Genomic DNA, 19,780 nt, shown 5'->3' on the forward strand with positions numbered 1-19,780 from the left:
CTGCTACCCCTGGGTTGGCAGTGTGTTCCTAATCTACCCTAGACACCTGACTTGCCTGCTGTTCCAACTGAGTAAGATGGGTGCTGTACCTGGGTATTAGGAGGGGGCACTACTGGCAAGAAGCCCCACCCCAACCCCCAACTCCTGGTCCCAGCTTTTTTCAGCCTTTGCCTTCACTGCTGTGTGCTTGTTCTTGGCAGAGCTCCTGGCCAGTTACAATGATGAAGACATTTACCTCTTCAACTCCTCTCACAGTGACGGGGCCCAGTATGTTAAGAGATACAAGGGCCACAGAAATAACGCCACAGGTGAGGCTGTCTTTTCTAGCTTCTATAGCCCAAGTCTGTTGGCTTGGAGAACCACAATATCTCTTTCAGGTTGTACAAATAGGAACTACCTAAAGGAGTAGGCTGCCTGTCACTGAGGGCAGTGAGAGGGTATCCCTAATTGGCCTAGAGTTTTCATGGGCCAACTGTGCTAGAGGAGAGAGGGCTCAGGAGCATCTCTCACCACTGTAGTGATGTTACCTGGTTTGGACATAAGGAGACTAGACTGACTATATCTTTCTTATGATTTCAGGTAACTTCAGGATTAAAAGGTCTGTTAGGGAGTCCAGGAAAGCCCTTGTTAGTCAGTGGTACTGAATTGCCTAAAATGGGGGGGATGAGCTTGTATGTCTAGGGAGGAGGAGGAAATAAATGATTCTTTTGAATGATGCAGAGAAGGAATGGTGATAGTACCTCACCCAAGTTTGAGATGAAGATTGGCCTTTTTTTTCTGTCTGTGATTCCCAAATTTGGCTGCACAGTAGAGTCACTTGACAATCTTTTGAAAATACTGAGGCCTGCCTCCCATCCCCAGACATTCTGATTTGATTGGTATGAGGTACAACTCCAGTGGGATTTTTAAAAGCTCCCTACGTGATTCTAATGTACAGAAAAGTTGAGGAATCACTGCTCTTCAGTGTTGTTACCACTCCTAACAGGTATCTATCATAATTTTGACTTGGAGAGAGCAGTTAGTTTCCTTTTTCTCTTGAGCTGGGGAGAAGAAAGGGAAAAATCTGTACTTGGATCTTAGTCCATGGGCAGACAAAAGAAAGTGGCAGTCTCATGACTGGTATAGAACTGGACATAGTAATTGGGACTCTTGGCTTCTCTTACTAATTTCAGAGAGTGGATCGCTATTGTTCAGTCTTGGCAGCAAGCACAGATCAGATGCTTCTTATAGGCAGTTGTGGCACATACCTCCATCAGTCTTGGTCATCAGCTGATGACTCAGGAAGCATTGACAAGGTACCAATGAAGTACACATTCTGAGGATAATCCCAAGACATAGGACAGTGCTGCCTGGGAGTGGGCAGAGCTGGGGCGATTCAGGTTGGGACAGATAAGGCGTTAGTGAGGCCTGTGGTTGTTCAGTAGGGTGTAGACTAATGAGACTGAGGCTGTTGCTTAGGGACTGCAACTCCTCAGCCCTTTTGAGCTCTTTGGGAGAATATAAATAGTCTCTGGGACTGGTATCTTGTTATAACTATCTATTATACATGCATAATCCCTTGATGTGTTTTGTGAAAATGAAAGGAATTCTTTGGCTCTTAGCTGATGTACAGTTTGTGAATAACTAAATTGTCTATGAGGTAAATATACATAGGCCTGATGCCAGCCCTCGTGTGGTTTATTCCCTCATTTATCATTTCAGTAAAAGGCGTCAATTTCTATGGCCCCAAGAGTGAGTTTGTGGTGAGCGGTAGTGACTGCGGGCACATCTTCCTCTGGGAGAAATCATCCTGCCAGATCATTCAGTTCATGGAGGGGGACAAAGGAGGCGTGGTGAGTATGGTGTGCTGGGCTGGCTGGCTCCCTATTCTCTCCAGTCATTAAGGTAGGTTTTAGCAGGACCACTGAATTTTCACTGTGATGTCATGACACCATTGTCTTAGATGTCTAGCCAGCTAAAAGGCAGTATAGTCTGGGGGTGCTGAGGTTTTGATGGAATGTTTTCTTCCCTTTCCTTTCTTCTGCCCCTCTAAGGCACAGTTTATTGAGAAGAGAAAGGGATCTTAGGGAAGAACCCCTGGCCTGAGTGAAGTATCTCTAGGCATGGACCTTTTCCAAAAGAAAAACATCAGAGTTCAAGGACCAAGAACCATCACACCATCCTACATAGGAGCATTTTTCGGATAGTTGGGAAAATCAGAATATGGTCTGTACGTTAGATAATGTGGCATTCGATGTTAAATTTATTTGATGTGATAATAGCATTCTGTTTATGTAGGAGAATATCCTTGTACTTAGGAGATATGTATTAAGTATTTAAGGATGAAGTGTCAAGCTTACGTTCAAATGGATACAAATAAACATGATATATATGTATATATAGGGAGAGAGCAAATACGGCAAAATGTGTGTGTGTTTTCTTTTTTAAAGCAGCCTGCTATACAACCCATGATCATATCACAGTCTGTTTGTCCTTTGAATTCTACAGATAACCTTCGTAGAGATAGGGCAAAAAGGAAGCATGAGGATCCTGAATTGGGGAGTGAAGAGTGGTCAGCTCTTAAGATGTATCTAGCTAACCATAATTTTTTTTTTTCCTTTTTTGAGACCCGGAGTCAAGAAGAAGTTCAGTAGCTTTCTATTACAAGGTTTTTGGATTGTAGAATATATGCAAGAGACAGTTTGGGAGACTACATTGTACTGATTACCCGAGATAGTCTGGTTAAGAGCCTCTGAGTAATGGCTGAGACAGCTTGGTCTCTTTTCCCTTTCATTCCTTGTAAGCTGTGGGGAGCTGCAGAGAGCCCAGCCATCTCTTGATGAGGTTTCTCCAGAGACTAGTGTTAGAATTTAGGATGGTTCCTTGCAGTTGGGATCCCCTTCCTTGTTGTGTTTCTTGCCCTGGTTTGAAGCTATTTCAGATTTTCTTCTGGTTTCCTCTAAATTTTTGAGACCTGCGACCAGTATAGATCCAAGGCTTTTATAGCCTGAATGTAAGTGGAGAGGAGTCTAGAACTTGAAGATGTGTCTCACTGTTGCCTACTTCATTTCCTACTCTTCCAGTAGGTCCTCTTCTATTATCTGCGGTAACACACCCGAAATACTGGAGTCTTAAAGAGAATTCTGCAATAAGCATGTAGTCAGAACCAAGTCAAAAGTGGCCAGTGAATCCTTTCTTTATCGTAAACTATTGTCTTACATTCTGTTCCAGAGAGATGCAGGGCTGAATGCCCTCCCGCAGGCCAGCACTTGTCTGTTCTCCAAAATCACTCTGCAGGCCAGTTTGTTTTCAGCTCAGCCAATATCAGGATTTGATGATTAATCCAGGTTCTCAGGTGGGGAGGGCATCTGTTTGGGATGGGTGGGCCTCAGGCCTGAGTTTTTCTGGTCCTAAAAGTGAGGGACTAGAACAAGAGGTGTATAGAGACTGTACCGTGAAGTGAGTTTCCTAGCTTGTTCTTGCCTCTGTGTAAGCTGAATTATTCATGTGATCCTCACTTGGCTCCCTCTATTTTTTTTGTCTTAACCTTCCAGCAGTGGGGTCACCAGGCACCACACTCAGTGTAGACTCATAGCAGTTCTATATCATAAAGTAGAATGTTAGAACCAGAAAGGATCTTAGAAATTATCGGCCACCTTGCTCAGGTCTCTTGACTGTTTTTGGCTCAAACTCTAGTCCTTTTCTTTGTTCCCATTCAGGGACAAGGGTGGGGGGTGATGTCAAAGGACAATCCTTAGTCTCCCAAAACCACTTGGCTGCTTCATCCCTTTCCCTCCATCCCCTAGCCCAGTCATCTAAGGCCAGAGCTCTTTTCTCTGCTCAGGCATTATTGACAGGATAAGTCCTGGCATTCAGACAGGTCTGGTGAAGTGACCAGGTACCCTGGCCCAGAAGCTCTCTGTCGGCTCCCCCTGCAGGCTCCAACTCAGGTACTGTATGTCATTTATTCTGTTGTTCCTCTTGCCATTGGCTTTGTCCTTAGTCTTAAATTCCAAGGAATTTCTTCCCTGTGCTTTTTTATTTTACTGACTTGTTCAAGCAGAGCTAGGTCAGGGTAGAGGGGTAGCAAGGGCTTATCAGGAGATGAATGAATGACTTCAGGTTTGTATGTGTAAGTTGTCACGTATCTTTTGATAATACTCCCAGGCAATGGAATTTCTGTCTAGTGCCTCCTCATGCTCCAAATCCTGGGACCCCTTCCACACTTCCCAAAAGAGCCCAAATATAAACTTTGCAGTGAGCTGATATGTGGAGTGAGAGAAGGAGAAGGAGGGAAATGGGGTTTCTGCTTTACCCTTAGGCCCAAACTTAGCTTCAGACTTTTCTGAGCATTTATTTGTTTATTTGTAAAATGGAAGACAAAGATTGTAAGTCTGTAGGTCAGTTTTGTTTTCCACGCTGGCCCCAGCTTCCCCTCAGCTGCTCTCTGCGTGTGCAGGCAAGGCAGAAGAGATTGGTCCAGAGAGAACTAAAAAAGGCTCTTTGCCAGGGGTTGTTTTCTTGGACTATAGGGTAGCTGCAAGGCAGGGTGGGGTGAGGTGAGGAGTGGCTAGGACCAGACCTTCTTTCTTCTGGGTGCCTTTTTTACCTATTCCTCATCTGACTAAAAGCCCGATAATGCTTTAGCAGCTAGATCTGGAACCAGCTCTTCCGGTGGGGATGGGAGCTGCCCTGCCCTACCCTGTTAGGAAGGCTGATGATTCCAAGTCAGACAGCAGGGGGCATGGGTGCTTTCAGACAGAAGGAAGCTGCCTGAGCCAGAAGGCCTGCCTGCCTGCCATAGTTCATTTCTCCTGCTCAGTGAATATACCCAGAGGGTGGCTGAGATTGAGGCTTTGGGTTCCCCAGGAAGCTGCCTTACTATACTGTGCTGCCCTGTAGCTGAGCCTGTTGTGCTTTCAGGGCAGGTAGCAGGATGCTGTCCCCTTGGATCTGCAGGGTTCTCAAAGCAGACAAGTGCCTCCACTACCCCACCACTCCCCAGCTCATCTTCTTCCCAGCCTGTGCCTTCCTCCAGTTCTAGTAAACAGTGCCAAGTGAATGTAATTGTTCTCTGACTCTTCTCTGGGGGCTCAGTGGCAGCTGCTGCTTTCTTCATTTTTAAAAATTTGCCACTTGGTGAAAGCCACTGAGATGGTTTTTTCCAGCCTTGGGCAAGGGGAGCTGTGGAATCTGGAGTGAATGAGGTCATCTGGACCTCATTGCCTTTTTGTGAAGCCGGCAGTAAGTTGGCCAGTCACCTGCCCACCCCTAGGGCTGTGTCTGGGGATGAGGCCACTGCTACCTATACCTAGGAAATGAGAGATGGGCCTGGTCTTATACCCAGTCTGTGTCCAGTGTTTCTTCCACCCCCAGGACCCTTTGGCCTAGGCTCATGATGGGTGGGCCTGCCTTTCCAGCTGCTGCCTCAGCCCTAATCCAAGACAGTTGTTTAGCTCAGGGTGCATAGTGGTTTTTAAATCCTACTCCCCCATACACCTAAACTTGTGCTTTCCTTTTCTCCTGACCAGGTAAACTGTCTTGAGCCCCACCCTCACCTGCCTGTGCTGGCAACCAGCGGCCTAGACCATGATGTCAAGATCTGGGCACCCACAGCTGAAACTTCCACCGAGCTTACAGGGTTGAAGGACGTAAGTAGCTGACGGCATATGTTCTTTTTATTTATCCCCATACTGTTACGAGTCTTCATTGTCATAGGAAGGAACAACTTGCTGCCCTGTTCTTTAAAGGCACTGGTCTAACACCCTCCCCAACATTCCTGTCATTGCCTCTTGTCCCTGTTGAGGGGGCCAGGGGGCAGCTTTGAAGTGGCCTCTAGTTTGTGGTAGAGTGGGGATGGGGATGGGGACAGCTTTAGGAAGAATCATTCCATTTTAAAGCCTCTTACCTTCTCAGTGGATGAACCTGGGGCATCCTTTCCTAATCTAATCTTGCTCCACTTCAGCTTAACAGTTCCTAAGGGAAGTTTTTATTGGGACAGAACACCAGCCTTTTCTGATCAGGTCCAAGGTTCCTGTTTATATCCCCCCAACCCTTTTCGGTTCCAGGTGATTAAGAAGAACAAGCGGGAGCGGGATGAAGATAGTTTGCACCACACTGACCTGTTTGATAGCCACATGCTCTGGTTCCTTATGCATCACCTGAGACAGAGACGCCATCACCGGGTAAGCTGGAGTGGGGAGTGAGCTCCCAAGGGCAGTGACCCTCTCAAGAGGGTAAGAAGTTGCAGTGCATACTTCCTCACTACTTTAAGGAGGAATCACGTAGTATTGGTTGGGTTTCCTATCCATTGTCCCCCATCCCTAGCAGAGCCCTGATGTAGCCTTGGAAGAGCCACCAGGAGAAATGGGTGGTGTCTGCCCTTTGTTCTCCATCGCCATGTATGCATAGTGCTGTCTTCATAAAGGCAAAGGCATGAGGGTGGGGAAGGAATTGAGAAAAAATAATAAGTCTCAGGGTGACCCTTCTGCTTTTCTTCTCATGCCAGAAGAGGCCTAGGACAGAGATTAGCAAACTTTGGCAGTTGGCATGCTGCCTGATTTTTGTAAATAAAGTTTGATTGGAATACAGCCACATCCATTCATTTATGTATTGTTTGTGGCTGCTTTCACGCTACACAGCACTGTTGAATAGTTGTGACAGATATATGGCCTATGAGCTATAATATTTACTGTCATTAAAAAAAATTCTGTTGACTCCTGGCCTAGAGCATTTCCAGGCAAATTACTAACAAGCCTTTCCCATCCTACAGCGCTGGCGAGAACCTGGGGTTGGGGCCACAGACGCAGACTCGGATGAGTCTCCCAGTTCCTCAGACACATCGGACGAGGAGGAGGGCCCCGACCGGGTGCAGTGCATGCCGTCCTGAGGCCTCGTACCCACGAGGGGCGGGCTGGGACTGCCAACCCAATCCTGCCTGGGCAGCCCTTTCCTGTCCCAGGCCCTTACATTCAGCAGAAACGCACTTTGGACTTTTTGCTTTAGATAAAAGAAAGACATCCCAAGAGAAGGACAAACCAGAGGGGAGTAAACCCACAGAGAGTACCTAGGAGTGGCAGTTGAGCCCTGGAATGGGGTTCCCTGGAGAGGTCCATAGGACTCAGCAGAAATGGCCTCTCCCCAAAGCCTTTTTTGGGGGGGAGAGGGGAGCTTATTTTGTTAACTGGTTTGGGATAGGGAATGGGGTTTCCTTTTCTTTAATCTCCCTTGTTTCTTGGGTGGGGGGTGGGGGGATAACTGGCTATTCAGCACCAAGGGGCCAGAGTGGGGGTGGTAGAAGTGCGGCTCTCTCTTTGGTTTAGGTTTTTGACCTTTGTTTCCTTTATTTTTTAAAAGTCTATGACAGTTTCATTGTTTTTTTTTTTTTTTTTTCCCTCTGAGCAACCCCATGCCAGGATCCTGTTTTTCTGGGAAGTCCTTAGAGCCCCTAACCATCCCATACTCTTCACTTTCCTTTCCACACCCCATTCATTCTCTCTACTTATCACAGTGTTTTGCACTTGATTATGTATCCTTCACTCTCTTCTCTTCATCCATCACCCCCTCAATAGGTCTGGTGAGGTTGAGGGGAGGTAGGAGGAGGGGCAGAAGTGGAGGAAGAATAGGAAGGATGTTACCTCTTCTGTTACTTTAAAAAAAAAAACTTTGGTGGCAGCAATCTCCCTGTCCCTATCACTGTTAGAGGCCTAATTTTATATCTATAAATATATTAAAAGCAAGTCAAACTTGGATGTTATCACGTTAAAATTATTGTCAAAGTTTAAATATCTATACCATATATTCTCTATGACTGCAATAAAGGGAGTTACAGGAGAGAGTGAGCGAGAGTAATGATGTGGAGGTGACACTTGGGGTCAGCCTACCCTCTATGTATGGCCATTGGAAATTGAGGCTTAGTGCTTATGTTTTAGGAGGCTCAGGAATGGAAGGATCCTCAATTCTGCCCTTCCCTACTTTCCTGCTGTGGTTTCGGGATTGGGAAAACAGGAAATTCCTTTCAGCTCTTTGCTTCAGATCTCCTACCTCTCCTTAGGTCTTGTAGGGGTTCCAGGATGGCTCTTCTAACCAGAGACTGGCCCGTCTTTAAAACTTACTGAACTGTAACTTCAGGAAGGGTTCTGCCACTGCGGACTCTCTCTCCTAGTATTATGTGTGACAGAGGACATACTCACTCTTACCTTTCGCTGCTTGATTCTTTAAACTATCCAACTCTATACCATCTCCCTTCCTAACGGATGAGTATAGGGAAAGACCTCCTGGGTTTGACTTTATACCTTGTCCACTTCTTGATATTTCGGGATTGAGGGACAAGTTGTTAATCTAAGAATTGATTAAATAAGGTGACTAGGGCTTGGACACCTGTCTTATCACTGGTCACTGAATATGAAAGTCCCAGTTGAATTCTTGCCCTTAAATGCCTTTGCTGCTATTTCTTTGCCCCCACCCAGGAATTCTGCTTCCTGGGACAGTCAGATTATACTAGAACAGGCCAGGAAGGAAGGGAAGAGTGAAAGGATGCAATTCCCAGACTCTCCTTCCTCCTGCCCCTTTTCCTAGCAGCTCTCAGACCAGATGTTAGCTGCTACACTTCCTCCCTGAGATAGGGAATGTGTGGTGACTTAGTGGTCTGTGTTCCTATTGCTAGTGGGGTGATGGAGTGGGCTGAAAACCATGCACTCTGGAATTTGTTGTGTATTTTCTCTCAGTAAAGCTTTTTTTTTTCTGACTGCTGCTCTCTGTGTGATATGTGGGCCATTCATTTGTGATGGGCTATTTTTGCTCCTTCCAATATAGGTGCCTGGCCCTGCCCTTATTACAGTTTTAGGAAGTCCAGTCTGGGATTTCCATGTTTCCAGAGCTTGGGCTCCAATTGGAGACTGTTGTAAGTGGAATAGGCTCCACAGCTCAGTGATACTTAGGAGATGGGGGAAGGGAGAGAGACTATTAGAGGTGTTTTCCTGGCCTCTGTTCCAGGCTGCAGTGAGGGATTTGGGGATAAATATTGCTCCCCCTCCCTTCCCAGTCATTCTCAGGCTCCAAAATCCTGGTTATTCACAGAAATTCTAGAATCAGTCAGGTACAGTACAATCAATCACCTTTATTCCAGGGTTAGAACAAGGCCGTGCACACTGCAGACAGAGGAGCACAGGATAGGGGCAATCTCACAGCAGTACAGGGGGTGGGAGGGCAGGTTAGTCTTTTTAGATTATTTTGCCTTACAGAGAAATTACTAGACTGCTGAAAATGACCCTGTCTCCCTTCTCCCATCTCATCCTCTCCTTTCATCAAAGGAAAGGTCCTTATTCATTCATTCGCATTCTCTCTCTCTCTTTCTCTCTCTCTAGCTCTCCCTTTCCCTCTCTCGCTCTCACATAACATATCCTGACTGGAAGGACAATTCATGCTCATTTCCTCCCAGTTCTACAAGTATCTTTCTCCTTGAGGGAGAAGCCAGACAGGGCTGGGGAAACTTGGGAAGGTCCTTTAAGGCAAAACTGTGGAGTACTCGAGGTGTATGTGTTAAGGCAGGTGTCCGCAGCAGTGGCCAGAGGGGACAGGTAGGCTAGGCTGGGCTAGGAGTAGAGGGTGCTCTCCACCCAGTCTGGCTTCTTCCCTCTTCCAACAGCCAGCCCTCCCCTCCCACTGAAGTTTTGCTCCCACATCCTATAAACTCCTAACTTAAACTTTCTCTAAATAGTCTCTTGAGATTGCATGTGAATTTCAAGTTAAAAAAAAAAAAAGTTTTCTGTTCTGACTGTGTAGCAATTTGACTCTGCCACTCCTTTCACTGTGGCATTCCCCTCCCACCCCCGCTCTGGCCTAGACAATAAGTTAATGCTAGACACCACAAAAAAGGGCAGACATGGCAGTGCGGGTTTAATATACATATATGTAGAATATATATGTACACACAGTTAGCACGGTCAGGGTGGGGAGGAGCATCTTGGGACAGGCGGGAGGCTGGGGTCACTGTACTCTAGTGATTCGGCTAGGTGTTCACAAGCCCAAGGCGCCAGGGTATTCAGGGAGAGGGGTTACCAAGTCCCCTCATGGAATGAACTGGGCATCAGTGCAAAGGAAAACACTGTCACTGTCGTTAACTTCTTCCCTTTCTGGCTTGGGGTGTTCTAGAACAGGGAGAGAGGGAAGGTTGCCTGCAATAACCACCTTGGGACCCTGTAGGTAGGGGCAGGATTGGAGTTAAAACCTAAGGATTTCATTCCCCAACCTCCCTAGATTCAGGGTCAGTATATGCAACAGTCTGAGTAGGAATAAAGGAGTGGAAAAGGGGAGCCCTCTCTCTGCCCTTATTCCCCATCTCAGGCTCAGTGGGGCATGCTCCCAGCCCAGTCTCTCCAGAGCAGAGGGGTATGGGGGGTATCTTAATGCCGGGTGCTCCATGGGGTTTGAACTTCGGGGCCAGGAAAGGTTCCAGTGGTCCTCATTAGGTTCCTGGCTCATACACATCCTAGCCCCCTGAGAGGGGAACAAAAAAGGACCTGCTGGTGCCCAGGCCCTCCAGCCTGAGGAACAGCTGGAAACTGGACTCCTTAGCAGTCCAGCATGGGAGAACAAATACTGAACTCTGGCTTTTCTTTGCCCCTTCCTGGTGGGGTTGGATAGCCTCTTCACTTTCCCTTCCACTGCTTTTCATTAGATCCACCCACCTCTCCCATGCCTCACCCCCACCTGGGCTCCTCAATGCAGGAAAATACAGGTCCTTTCTGCTCCTACTCTTTTGAGATGTGGGGGAAGAATGGAGGAAAGGGAAGTAGGAGGAATGTGTCCATTTCTATTTGCATAGAAATAGCCCCCATCTCCCCCTAGAGTGGGGAAACTAATCCACCCCCAGCCCCTGACCCCCATCCCCTCACAAGGAGGAGGAACTAGATGAGCTAGACATATAGACAGACAGCCAGAGCGTGCGCACACGCACACACACGCGCACAGTACGGGGGTTAGGACCAGGTTAGTAAGTGGGTAGATTGGGGAGGGGGGTTGCCCTTGCCCCCTCCCCTGGAGGATTGGGGAAGGGAGTGGTCCGATGAAGGTCCAACCTTCCTCCTCTTCCTCCCCCTTGCTCAGGCTTTCTTCGGTGGAGGAGCCAATTTGATGATCTCTTCCTCAGAGGGCTGCCGGATAATGTCTGGGGGCAAAAAGGGATGTATCCAGGGATGGAAGTCGTGGGAGACACCAGGCAGGCGCGTTGAGCGTTAGCCTCCATTCTCCCAAAATTCAAGTACTCCAAGGATAATCCATGGGAGGGGCAGAGGTGTATCTTAAAGGCATGGCCTCTTACCTTTGTACTTCTTGGCACTGGGGATACGGGTTAGCTTGGTGTCCAGCTCATCCTCCTCAGAGATCTTCAGAACACGGGTTCTATAGTCAACCACCATAGTGAGTAGGTCAGGACGGCGAGAGATCTCAAAGATGTGCTCAATGTAGGAGAGGTTGTCTGGAGGAAGGGAGGAGAAGACTGAGAGTGAGAGCTAGGCTTTAGAGGTCAGCTTCCCCTATTCTACCAGACCAGGCTTCTGGAACCAAGGCTGAGTTGCTCACATTGGTTATTGGAATGGGGCAACATTGGAAGAACAGGGGCTACTAAGCCAGAAAAAGAAAGCTAAGGCACCAAAAAACAGAACAGAGGACTGTTTCCGGGAAGAGCAGATTGTTGATCAGTGAAGTTTCTAGATTATGAATTTAGAAAGATTTAGGTTAAATACCAGGGCCCACGCTGTGGGGGAGGGGAGAATAGAAAAATTGACTTGGCTTCTAAATCTCCACACCCACCCTGTCCCTCTTCCACTTTTCTCCAAGTAAGCATCAGAAAGAATTTCCTAAGGACACATGTGGGACTGGAGGGGTGGAATCTCTAGACAACCCAGGAGATTTTGCGCCTAGTGATAAAGGTAATTCTGAATGAGAGAAGGCACAGACGACCAGAAGGATGATCTCCATGGCTTGGCCAGTTCTAGGAGATTGCAGACGCCCTGAGACCTCATTCCCTGGCTCCTCCCCTCTGACTACTGCAGTAGTTTCCTAACTGTAACACGTACTCCTTTAGCCTCCCTCCCTGCTATCCATGCTCCAGTCAGATTAGTATCTCTGCAGGGCCCTCAGGTCACTCACCTCAAATCCCCTCTCAAGGCACTCCACAGCACAGCTTTAACTTCCCTTTCCAGCCACTTCTAAACATGCCCTGTGCCCATAGCAGCCAAGCTAAGCAGGACTCCTGCTTTTCCAAACACACCAGGCACTCTCCCACCTCTGCCTATGGCCCTTTGCCTAACATGCCTTTTGGATCCTGCCTTTGACATCCCACTTCCCTTTCAGGGCCACTTTAAAGATCGATTCCTCCCTAAAGCCCCTCCCAGAGCAGTGGTCTCTAAAAGTGGATAAGATGATGTTAGAACTTGTGGTTTTATTTTAAATTTTATCACTTTTAACTTCTATTTTAATATTATATATGTGATAATAGCACAGTAGTATCTGAGTAACATTTTTTACTGACAAAGGGCATACTGAAGAATGTAAAGACCACTAGCCTAGAGCCCCTCTACTTTCTTAAGAGCATTCCTCCTCTCCTGCCTTGCCAGAGGAGTACACTTTGTGTGTAAAGGAGCTCTGAGCTCATCTCAGAGTGAACTGAGCCTGAAAGGCTAATGGTAGGATGCCTGTCCCCCCCCCCCACCTTTGTCCAGCTTGTTGTGGCTCTCCAGGAAGCTAAACCAGGCACTGCCTGTAGTGATCTCCTCACTCTTCTCACTGGGGATGTCCTCCTTGCAGGCAGACTTGAGCTGTTCCAGATCTTCAAGAGTGATGTTGTTGGTCAGGTCCTGGAGGAGGGTCCCATACTCGGCCATGACTGGAGTTGGGAGGAACAAAGGGAGAGGAGGCTGAGTTGAGTTTTGGGGTGTGGTTCACTCACTGGCACTACCCACCCCCTCTGCCTAGACATGTGCCAACACCACAGAGGTTGGGGAGGGCCAGGGCTGGAGGGAAGAAAGGAAGACCTAAGGGAGGTGGGATTAGATGGGAAGAAACTCAGAAGCTAGGGGCCAGTCTGGAGCCTAGAGTGACAAGTCACACCTCCTTCCCCCCACCATCTTTTTTCTTCATTTTTCCCCCTCTAACAGTATCCCTGGCAACAGCTCCCCTGACTGAGGAGGCGGTTACCATAGCAGCCTGCTCCCGACTTTCTCACCCGCTGCCTCCAAGTTCCCCCCAGAATCACCCCACCCACCTGCAACCCCTCCCCCTGCCAAAAAAAAAAAAAAACACTCCAAAACATCAAGCAGGGAGAGGTTTGCTGTGGCAAGGAGAAGGAGCTGGAGGGGGTTGGTTAGAGCTCATGTGTTCTAGCTTCCATTCTTCCCCAGAAGCAAAGGGGTCCCTCACTTCAACTCCCACCAACCCACTAATGACTCATTTTGGATCGATGCCTAGTTGCTTGGTCTAATGGTCCCCTGGCTCCTCCATGCTCAGCCCTATATTCAGTTATAAGGGCTCAGGGGGTGGGGGCAGGGAGGGGGGAAGCAGTGGGCCACCCCCATCTTTGTGGAGCCCATTTTCTCCCCTGATCGCTGCTGGACCTCCACACAGCCCTCTCTCCTAGCCTTTGTGTTATGCCTACAGCCCCTGTGCTCAAGAATACCAAGCGGCTGGCTCTGGCCCCCTGCCCAGTTCCCAGGCTGGCTGGGTGGTAGGGGGAAGGGGTTTAGAAGCAGCTTCAGGAGAGTCTGGCAGGAAGGGGGCTGCCACTCCTGCTTAAATCAACATCCGGCTGGCACTACTACCTTCAGCAAGACCTCCCAAAGGGGGCTGGGCAAGGCTAAATCTCATCTAGGCCTTCACCCCATCCCTCTCTTTTAACGATCCTTAGGTGAAAACGTAGAGAACATTCAAGGCCCTCCTTCCACTAAGATAGGGACTGTGGCTAAGACAGGAAGAAAGGAGGTCAGACCTTGGAATGAACTTTCTGGATTTGATAAAATATGAAACTAGTGGTGAGTTTAAAAAGAGGGCTTTTTTTCCCCTCACAATGAGTATATATTTCTTTTATAATCAGAAAAGTAAAGCATTTTAAAAAGTAAATAACCTTATAAACACTGTGGCTAAACCAAAGGGTAGGGCAAGGAGATAGACGACCTTGTACTTGACTGAGCCTGCCCACAAATCATCCCAACAATGGGCTGGGAATGTGGCAGATGGAAGGGGGCTGGTTGACACACACTATTTTCCTTATTTTTTTGGCCTATATGCAGGGAAACTGAGGCAGAAAGGCATGCCTGCTACATAGTAAGAGGCGTGGACCCAGAAGTCCCCATTCCCAGCCTCCTACTTGGACCAGAACAAACAAGCTTCCCTTAATGGCAGGCACCGTGACACACACAATGAGCCAGGCAGCAGGGCCAGCACAACCCCCACAAGAAACAGGCATTTACAGGCATGCTCACTTGCACACCCAGGTGCAACCAGACAGAAGGTCCCAGCAGTGGTCCTGCCAGGCTGGGCCAGGAACAATGCTCTCTGACTGTCAGCACCAGGAACCGTCTCTGCCTTGAAATCTAGGTCACAGCAGCAGGCTCTGGAGCCCAGCGCCCCCCCCCCCCCGACCCGCCCCGCCACACACACTGATAATCCGAGGACAGAAAAGGGGGGATGCGGGCAAGGGGGATGGTCAGGAGGGGGTCCATAGATGGCGATAATAATGGGGTGGGGGTGAGGAGAGCTGAAAAGGGCAGCATGGGAAGGAGGCAAGATGCCCCCAAGAAGACCCTGCCTCTGTCAAGGCAACCCTGGGACCAAGCCCTTAGCTGGAAAATGGGACAGAATTTAGGGTCATCCTGCCCTGTTTTCACATGGAAGATGAGTTTGTAAATAGAGATCCTGTGGGAGGAAAGTGTGTGTGTGTGTGTACTCACGGGAGGAGTTAAGATTTAAGGCTCTGAATCTGAAACACAGACTTAGGGGAGGTGGGCGGGAAGGGATTAACGTGTGTGAGACACCCACCCACAAAGGCTGGGGGGGTGGGTAGGAGCTTTCTAACAGAGTGAAACAGATACATGGAGGCCCCTAAGAGAAATGGGGGTGGGAATGTTAGAGTGCCAGGGGAGAACTGTGTGTGTGCCAGGCTCCTACGTATGGATGCTGATCCCTGGGTGTGGGCACAGGTATGGGCAGGAGGCAGTGGCTGGGGTCTGGGGCATGTGTTTGGATGTTCCGGTAATGGATATTATGTGCCAGCACTGGATGTGTGACTGTGAGTGTCTGTGGTCTGTGTGTTTATGTGTGTGAACCAGCTGAGAGTATGTGTAAGAAGGTAGATAATCACCGGCTCACATCCAGAGAAAATAGGAAGGGTGAGGGGTGCCTACAGAATGGAGGAAGAGAGCTAGAGCTGGGAGAGGGAAAGAGACTGATGCTGCAAAGGAGGAATCCTGGGGAGAGAGGGGCAGGGAGCACAGAGTCCACGATGAGAAGGCTTGAAGGCTGAAGCCTTGGCTCGGTGGTTACCATGGCAACCTCCATTCTGGGTGCCCCCCCCCCAGTCGTCAGGACAGTCATACCACTGGATGGGAGGGGTGTGTGGAGTGGTGAGTAAGAAGTGACAGAAAGGATTGGAGAAAGGCCCCTGCGGGAGCAGGGAAAGGCAGCCTAGTTGCCTCCCTCCCTGGAGAGATCCCATTTGCCCAGGCCTGTGGCAGCAGGGGTCAGGGCAGGATAGTCTGGGAGGAGTATGAGAAGGGGGAATTTCCTTATGTGGCTCTCAAGTCTCACTGATCAACCACTGTGCCCAGGATGGTCTGGCCACGGTGGGGTTTGACAGAAACCATGTCACCTTCCTCACCCGAGATTCAGAATTCCTTAGGGCCTATGGAGAAGTCTCCTGCCCTCCTACCTCTGAAAAGTCCAGATCTCTGGAGCAGTACAGAGGCTGCCCAGAAACACCAGGCAGCCTGGGCGGTGGCCATTCTTGGGACAGGATACCAGGGCAGGAACCGGGAACCGGAGCCGAGGCTGCCAGGAAGTCAGTCCCCTTCCCTCCCAGATCATTCTGTGCTCTGCTCACTGCTTCCTCACACCTTCCTTCCTTCCTCCCTCTCCTTCCAAGCTGGCCCCAGGCAGAACCCTGACAAAGGTCAAACCAAGTGAGGATGCTGGGGAAGAGGGGCAGGAGGTAAGGATCGTTATATACTGACCTTCTAGGGTAGGAGATGGGAGCATGACAGGTGGGTGCTCTCTGGGCACTGGGGGATGAAGAGACCGGCCCTGGGGGTACTTTGAGAAGCCTAGCAAAATGGGATAACCACCTGTGGAAGAGGTGGTAGCACCAAAAGAATTTCTGTGCATTATGACGTTAATTCATGATTATCCCCTCTCCCTAGCATTTGGTTCCAAATCCTCAGTAAACTTAAGAAGAAAGCCTGAATATTAGGAGCTGCTGCCCCTCCTTCCCTCACATCTGTGGCAGCTGCCTAATGCTGAGGGGAGGGGCCATCTCACACAGCTGCAAGGACCTGGAGATCCCTGCAATGGGCAAGAGGGTGCTTGTAGACACTCAAGTCTGTCTGTCTTGTTGCTTGGAGTTGGGGGTAAGGGGGTGGTAATCAAGGAGAAGCAGAGGGGTGGGAGGGGAAGAGTGCAAGATTCCTATTTTAAATTTTATCTTTTCCCAAATTCAAGCAGTCCTGTAGTTCATCCCTAATTATTCCTTTAATGTCATACTCAATTGACTTCTTCCCTTAGCTTCTACTCAGCTTTGGGGAGTGGGGAGTGTGTTTATTCCTGTAATGAAGGAAGAAGAGGGCTCTAAGGCTCCAGAGTCAGTCTGGGAATGAGGGGAAGCAGGATACCTGGGCCTCAAAATGTTCGGTTCAGTCCAAGAAGCAAAATGGGTTGCCTATGGGCAGAGGGACAGGGCTAAGCCTTTAGCCCTTAGTCTAAGACAAGAAAGACCAAACCCAAGATGGGGGCATCAGGAGACACCTGGCATTGGATCAGGCAGGGCAGAGAAGGGCTGCCTGATGGCGAGGAGGGGGATGGGCCTGTGCCACTCTCCACTCCTCTGGTTGTCTCTCCCTACTTCTATTTCTGTTTCTCTCCCATCTCTCTGTCTTCCTCATCCATTGCCTTTCTCCCTGGTCTCTCAGTCTCTCTTTTCCTCCTTTCCTTTCAATGAGCTTTCATTCTATCCCACTTGATGGTAGCCATGAATACGTAGGACTCCTGGGTTCTGTGACTCAGTGGTCCCCATCTGAAGACTTAGAGCTGCTATACTGTTAGGAGGGAGTGAGCATCCATGCTGTAAAGAGGTAGAGTAAGTTTGGTGGGGAGGGGCCTGGATTGGTTGGCTGCATACAGGTTGGTGATGTCCACCATTGCATTGTGTGTGACGATCTGCAGGAGAGAGTGAGGGGATGGCATGGCAGGGTGTGACTCTGTGGCCCTCTCCTTCATGCATGACAATACATGTACATGTGATGGGCACAGGTGTCAGGGAAGTGAGGAAGTAGGCAACCAGGGCAGCCGACAGCCTAGGGCATCTCTGGCAATTTCCCCAATGGAGTGTTTAACCACAAAGGGAAGAGCAATTAAAGCTAATCGCTCTGACAGCCTGGGGGCCAGACACATACTAGAGAAACAAAATACACATATTCAGCATGTTTCCCCTGACTCCCTGTGGTCACACCACCACCCTGCTTTCATCCTCCCAGATTGCTGAGCCTCTGTGGTCCATTGCCAGCACTCTTCCCACTCTTCTGACCATCTCAGTCTCTCACTTCCTCCTTGTCCCTGTCCCTGTCTGTCTGTCTGTCCCTCTCTCCATCTGTCTCCCTCTCACACACATTCTCCTCATTCTCTCTCTCTGACTTGGGCTCCATCCTTGGCTGACTCATATTCATTCTTTCTTTTTCTCCCTCTTCCTTTCTTCCACCCCCTCCTCCATCCCTTGGCCACTCTGATGCCCAGAAACCAGCCACTCCCAGCACCCTTAGCTCTAACTGGACCCAGCAAGAAAGGCCACCAGCAGCCCATACCCAACCTACTCACCCAGTTTCAGAGCACCAGGCTCACTCGCACTCAAGATCCTGTCTCCCTGTCCTGAAGTGAGACAAAAATTTTCTTGCATCTTTTCCCACTTTTAAAGAGAGGCGATCTGAAGCCCAGGGCTGGGAGAAGGTGCCCGGAAAATTAGGGTGGACTTGGGGACAGTGGCCCCCACTCAGCTGTCCTGTTAGATTGCTGTTCTTCCAAGAAGACTTACACATGGGAGACTGAGGGGGTGAGGTGGGGGGTTGGATGTGTAGTGCAGCGACGTTTGTGATTTGCTGTGTGCGAGACGATGTGTGTAAGAGTCATATGGGTGTGTGTCACCGTGTGTACTGGTGTGTGTCTTCTTGTAGGTGTGTGTGTCTCTGTCAGTTTTGACATGGATTATATGAAATTAATTAGGGGTTTTACAGTTAGCTACTTCACTCCTCTACACCCCCAGCTCCTTCCTCCTTACCTCCGGACAAGCCTTCCCCAATTCCACCTCTTCCCCAGGTGCAGAGGCTAGCGTGAGGGCACATGGTGCCAGCAGCCGGGTTGAGCCCTCGGAGCAGGGGCGGCAGCCCGGGTAACTGAGGCAGGGCTGGGCCGGGAGACCGCCAGCCCAGGCGAGGCCGGAGCCAGAGAAGGGGAGGGAGGGGCGGGAGCTGGCTCGGCCGAGCCGGCTGGGCGGGAAGCAGGCTCCATCCTAATCCCCAGGCCCCGGTCCGACTCCCAAACTGCCGTTCAGCATGGAATGGGCGGCCAAAGCCACGCCGCCTGCAGCACCCTCTCGGCGCTCAGAACGCACCGACAGAGACGGAGCCCGTGCGGCCTGACACAGAGCGGACCCGTCCGGGGCCCCCGCTCCCCATCTGGCCCGGGGCGTCCCGGATCGACGCCCCTCCGAGTCCAGACCCCAAATCTGCCCCCTCCCCGCGACACATCTCCTCTCCGCCCTCTCACCGCCTCCGGGGCTGAGCGCTCAGGGCGCGGGCACTCGGGTGTCCCCGGTTCCTGAGGAGCGTCCGGAGCCTCCTCCTCAGCTCCCGCCGCCGCCGCTTCTGCCGCCGCCGCCGCCGCCGCCGCCGCCGCCGCCGCCGCCTCTTCCGCCCGCGGAGCCGGAGCCCGAGCCCAGCGCCGCCTCACCCCACCCGGCCGGCCCGTGATGTCAGAGCCGGGGAGGGGCGGGGGGCGGGGAGCGGCGGGAGGGGGAGGGGAGGCAGCCGGGGGCTGGGGTTCTGGAAGGCTCCTGGGATGGGGGACAGAAATGGGGGAGGGCTGGAGTAGGTACGCTGCCTCTTCCGTAAACCGCAAAACCCAAATCTCAGATTTAATTCTTTCCCGATGGGACTGTCCCCTCCCCTTATGACCTTTCGGTGGCCACAGTGGCTAGGACCCTGGGAGGCACAGAGTGAGTTAGGGTTTAGGGGTTTGGAAGGCCTTTGACCTCTGGGTCCTCTTAGACTTGGTATTTGGAAAACCTCTTTCCCTCCCCTTATGGGTCAGGGGAGCTCAGACTTACCCACATTGGGTGGTGGGGTTGGCAGTAGGGGTTGGGGCTCAGACTCAACATGGGACCTCCTTCCCTTGACCTGTAGCCATGGATCTTTTTCTCTCCAGGATGATTCCAGCGGCCCCCTTGTGTTCCTCTCACCTTTCCCAAATATACCACCCTCCAGCCTTCCCCCTACCATGATGTAATTTTATTTTCTGGGGAGAAGAAGAGCAGCAGTGAGCTCAGCAT

The 19,780-nt window shown here is 50.1% G+C and overlaps 2 protein-coding genes across 19 annotated transcripts in view; one reads left to right on the forward strand and one right to left on the reverse strand.

Annotated features, from left to right (window-relative positions):
- Window positions 1–8,725, forward strand: part of DCAF8 (DDB1 and CUL4 associated factor 8) — a 41,531-nt gene extending 32,806 nt beyond the window's left edge. For 16 of the 18 annotated variants that reach the window (XM_004442781.3, XM_087440886.1, XM_087440840.1 and 13 more), the window contains 5 exons: window positions 201–308; window positions 1,702–1,832; window positions 5,511–5,630; window positions 6,048–6,164; window positions 6,752–8,725. In XM_004442781.3, the coding sequence (XP_004442838.1) occupies window positions 201–308; window positions 1,702–1,832; window positions 5,511–5,630; window positions 6,048–6,164; window positions 6,752–6,868 (593 nt within the window). In that variant the 3' untranslated portion in view covers window positions 6,869–8,725. Of the gene's footprint in view, window positions 1–200; window positions 309–1,701; window positions 1,833–2,033; window positions 2,405–3,823; window positions 3,930–5,510; window positions 5,631–6,047; window positions 6,165–6,751 lie in introns of those variants that run through there. The other 2 variants (XR_015554695.1, XM_087440890.1) reach the window with 2 other exon arrangements.
- Window positions 8,726–9,077: 352 nt separating this feature from the next.
- On the reverse strand, window positions 9,078–19,160 carry PEA15 (proliferation and apoptosis adaptor protein 15). Its single transcript, XM_004442779.3, has 4 exons — window positions 19,000–19,160; window positions 12,692–12,865; window positions 11,300–11,455; window positions 9,078–11,146 (listed from the first exon to the last, which is right to left on the reverse strand). The coding sequence occupies exons 2-4, from the start codon at window positions 12,861–12,863 to the stop codon at window positions 11,082–11,084; spliced, it is 393 nt and encodes a 130-aa protein (XP_004442836.1). The 5' UTR covers window positions 12,864–12,865; window positions 19,000–19,160; the 3' UTR covers window positions 9,078–11,081.
- Between the last annotated feature and the right edge of the window lie 620 nt (window positions 19,161–19,780).

The sequence above is a fragment of the Ceratotherium simum genome, chromosome 2 (assembly GCF_057802395.1).
Source record: "Ceratotherium simum simum isolate JZ-2026a chromosome 2, ASM5780239v1, whole genome shotgun sequence".
NCBI lineage: Eukaryota > Metazoa > Chordata > Mammalia > Perissodactyla > Rhinocerotidae > Ceratotherium > Ceratotherium simum.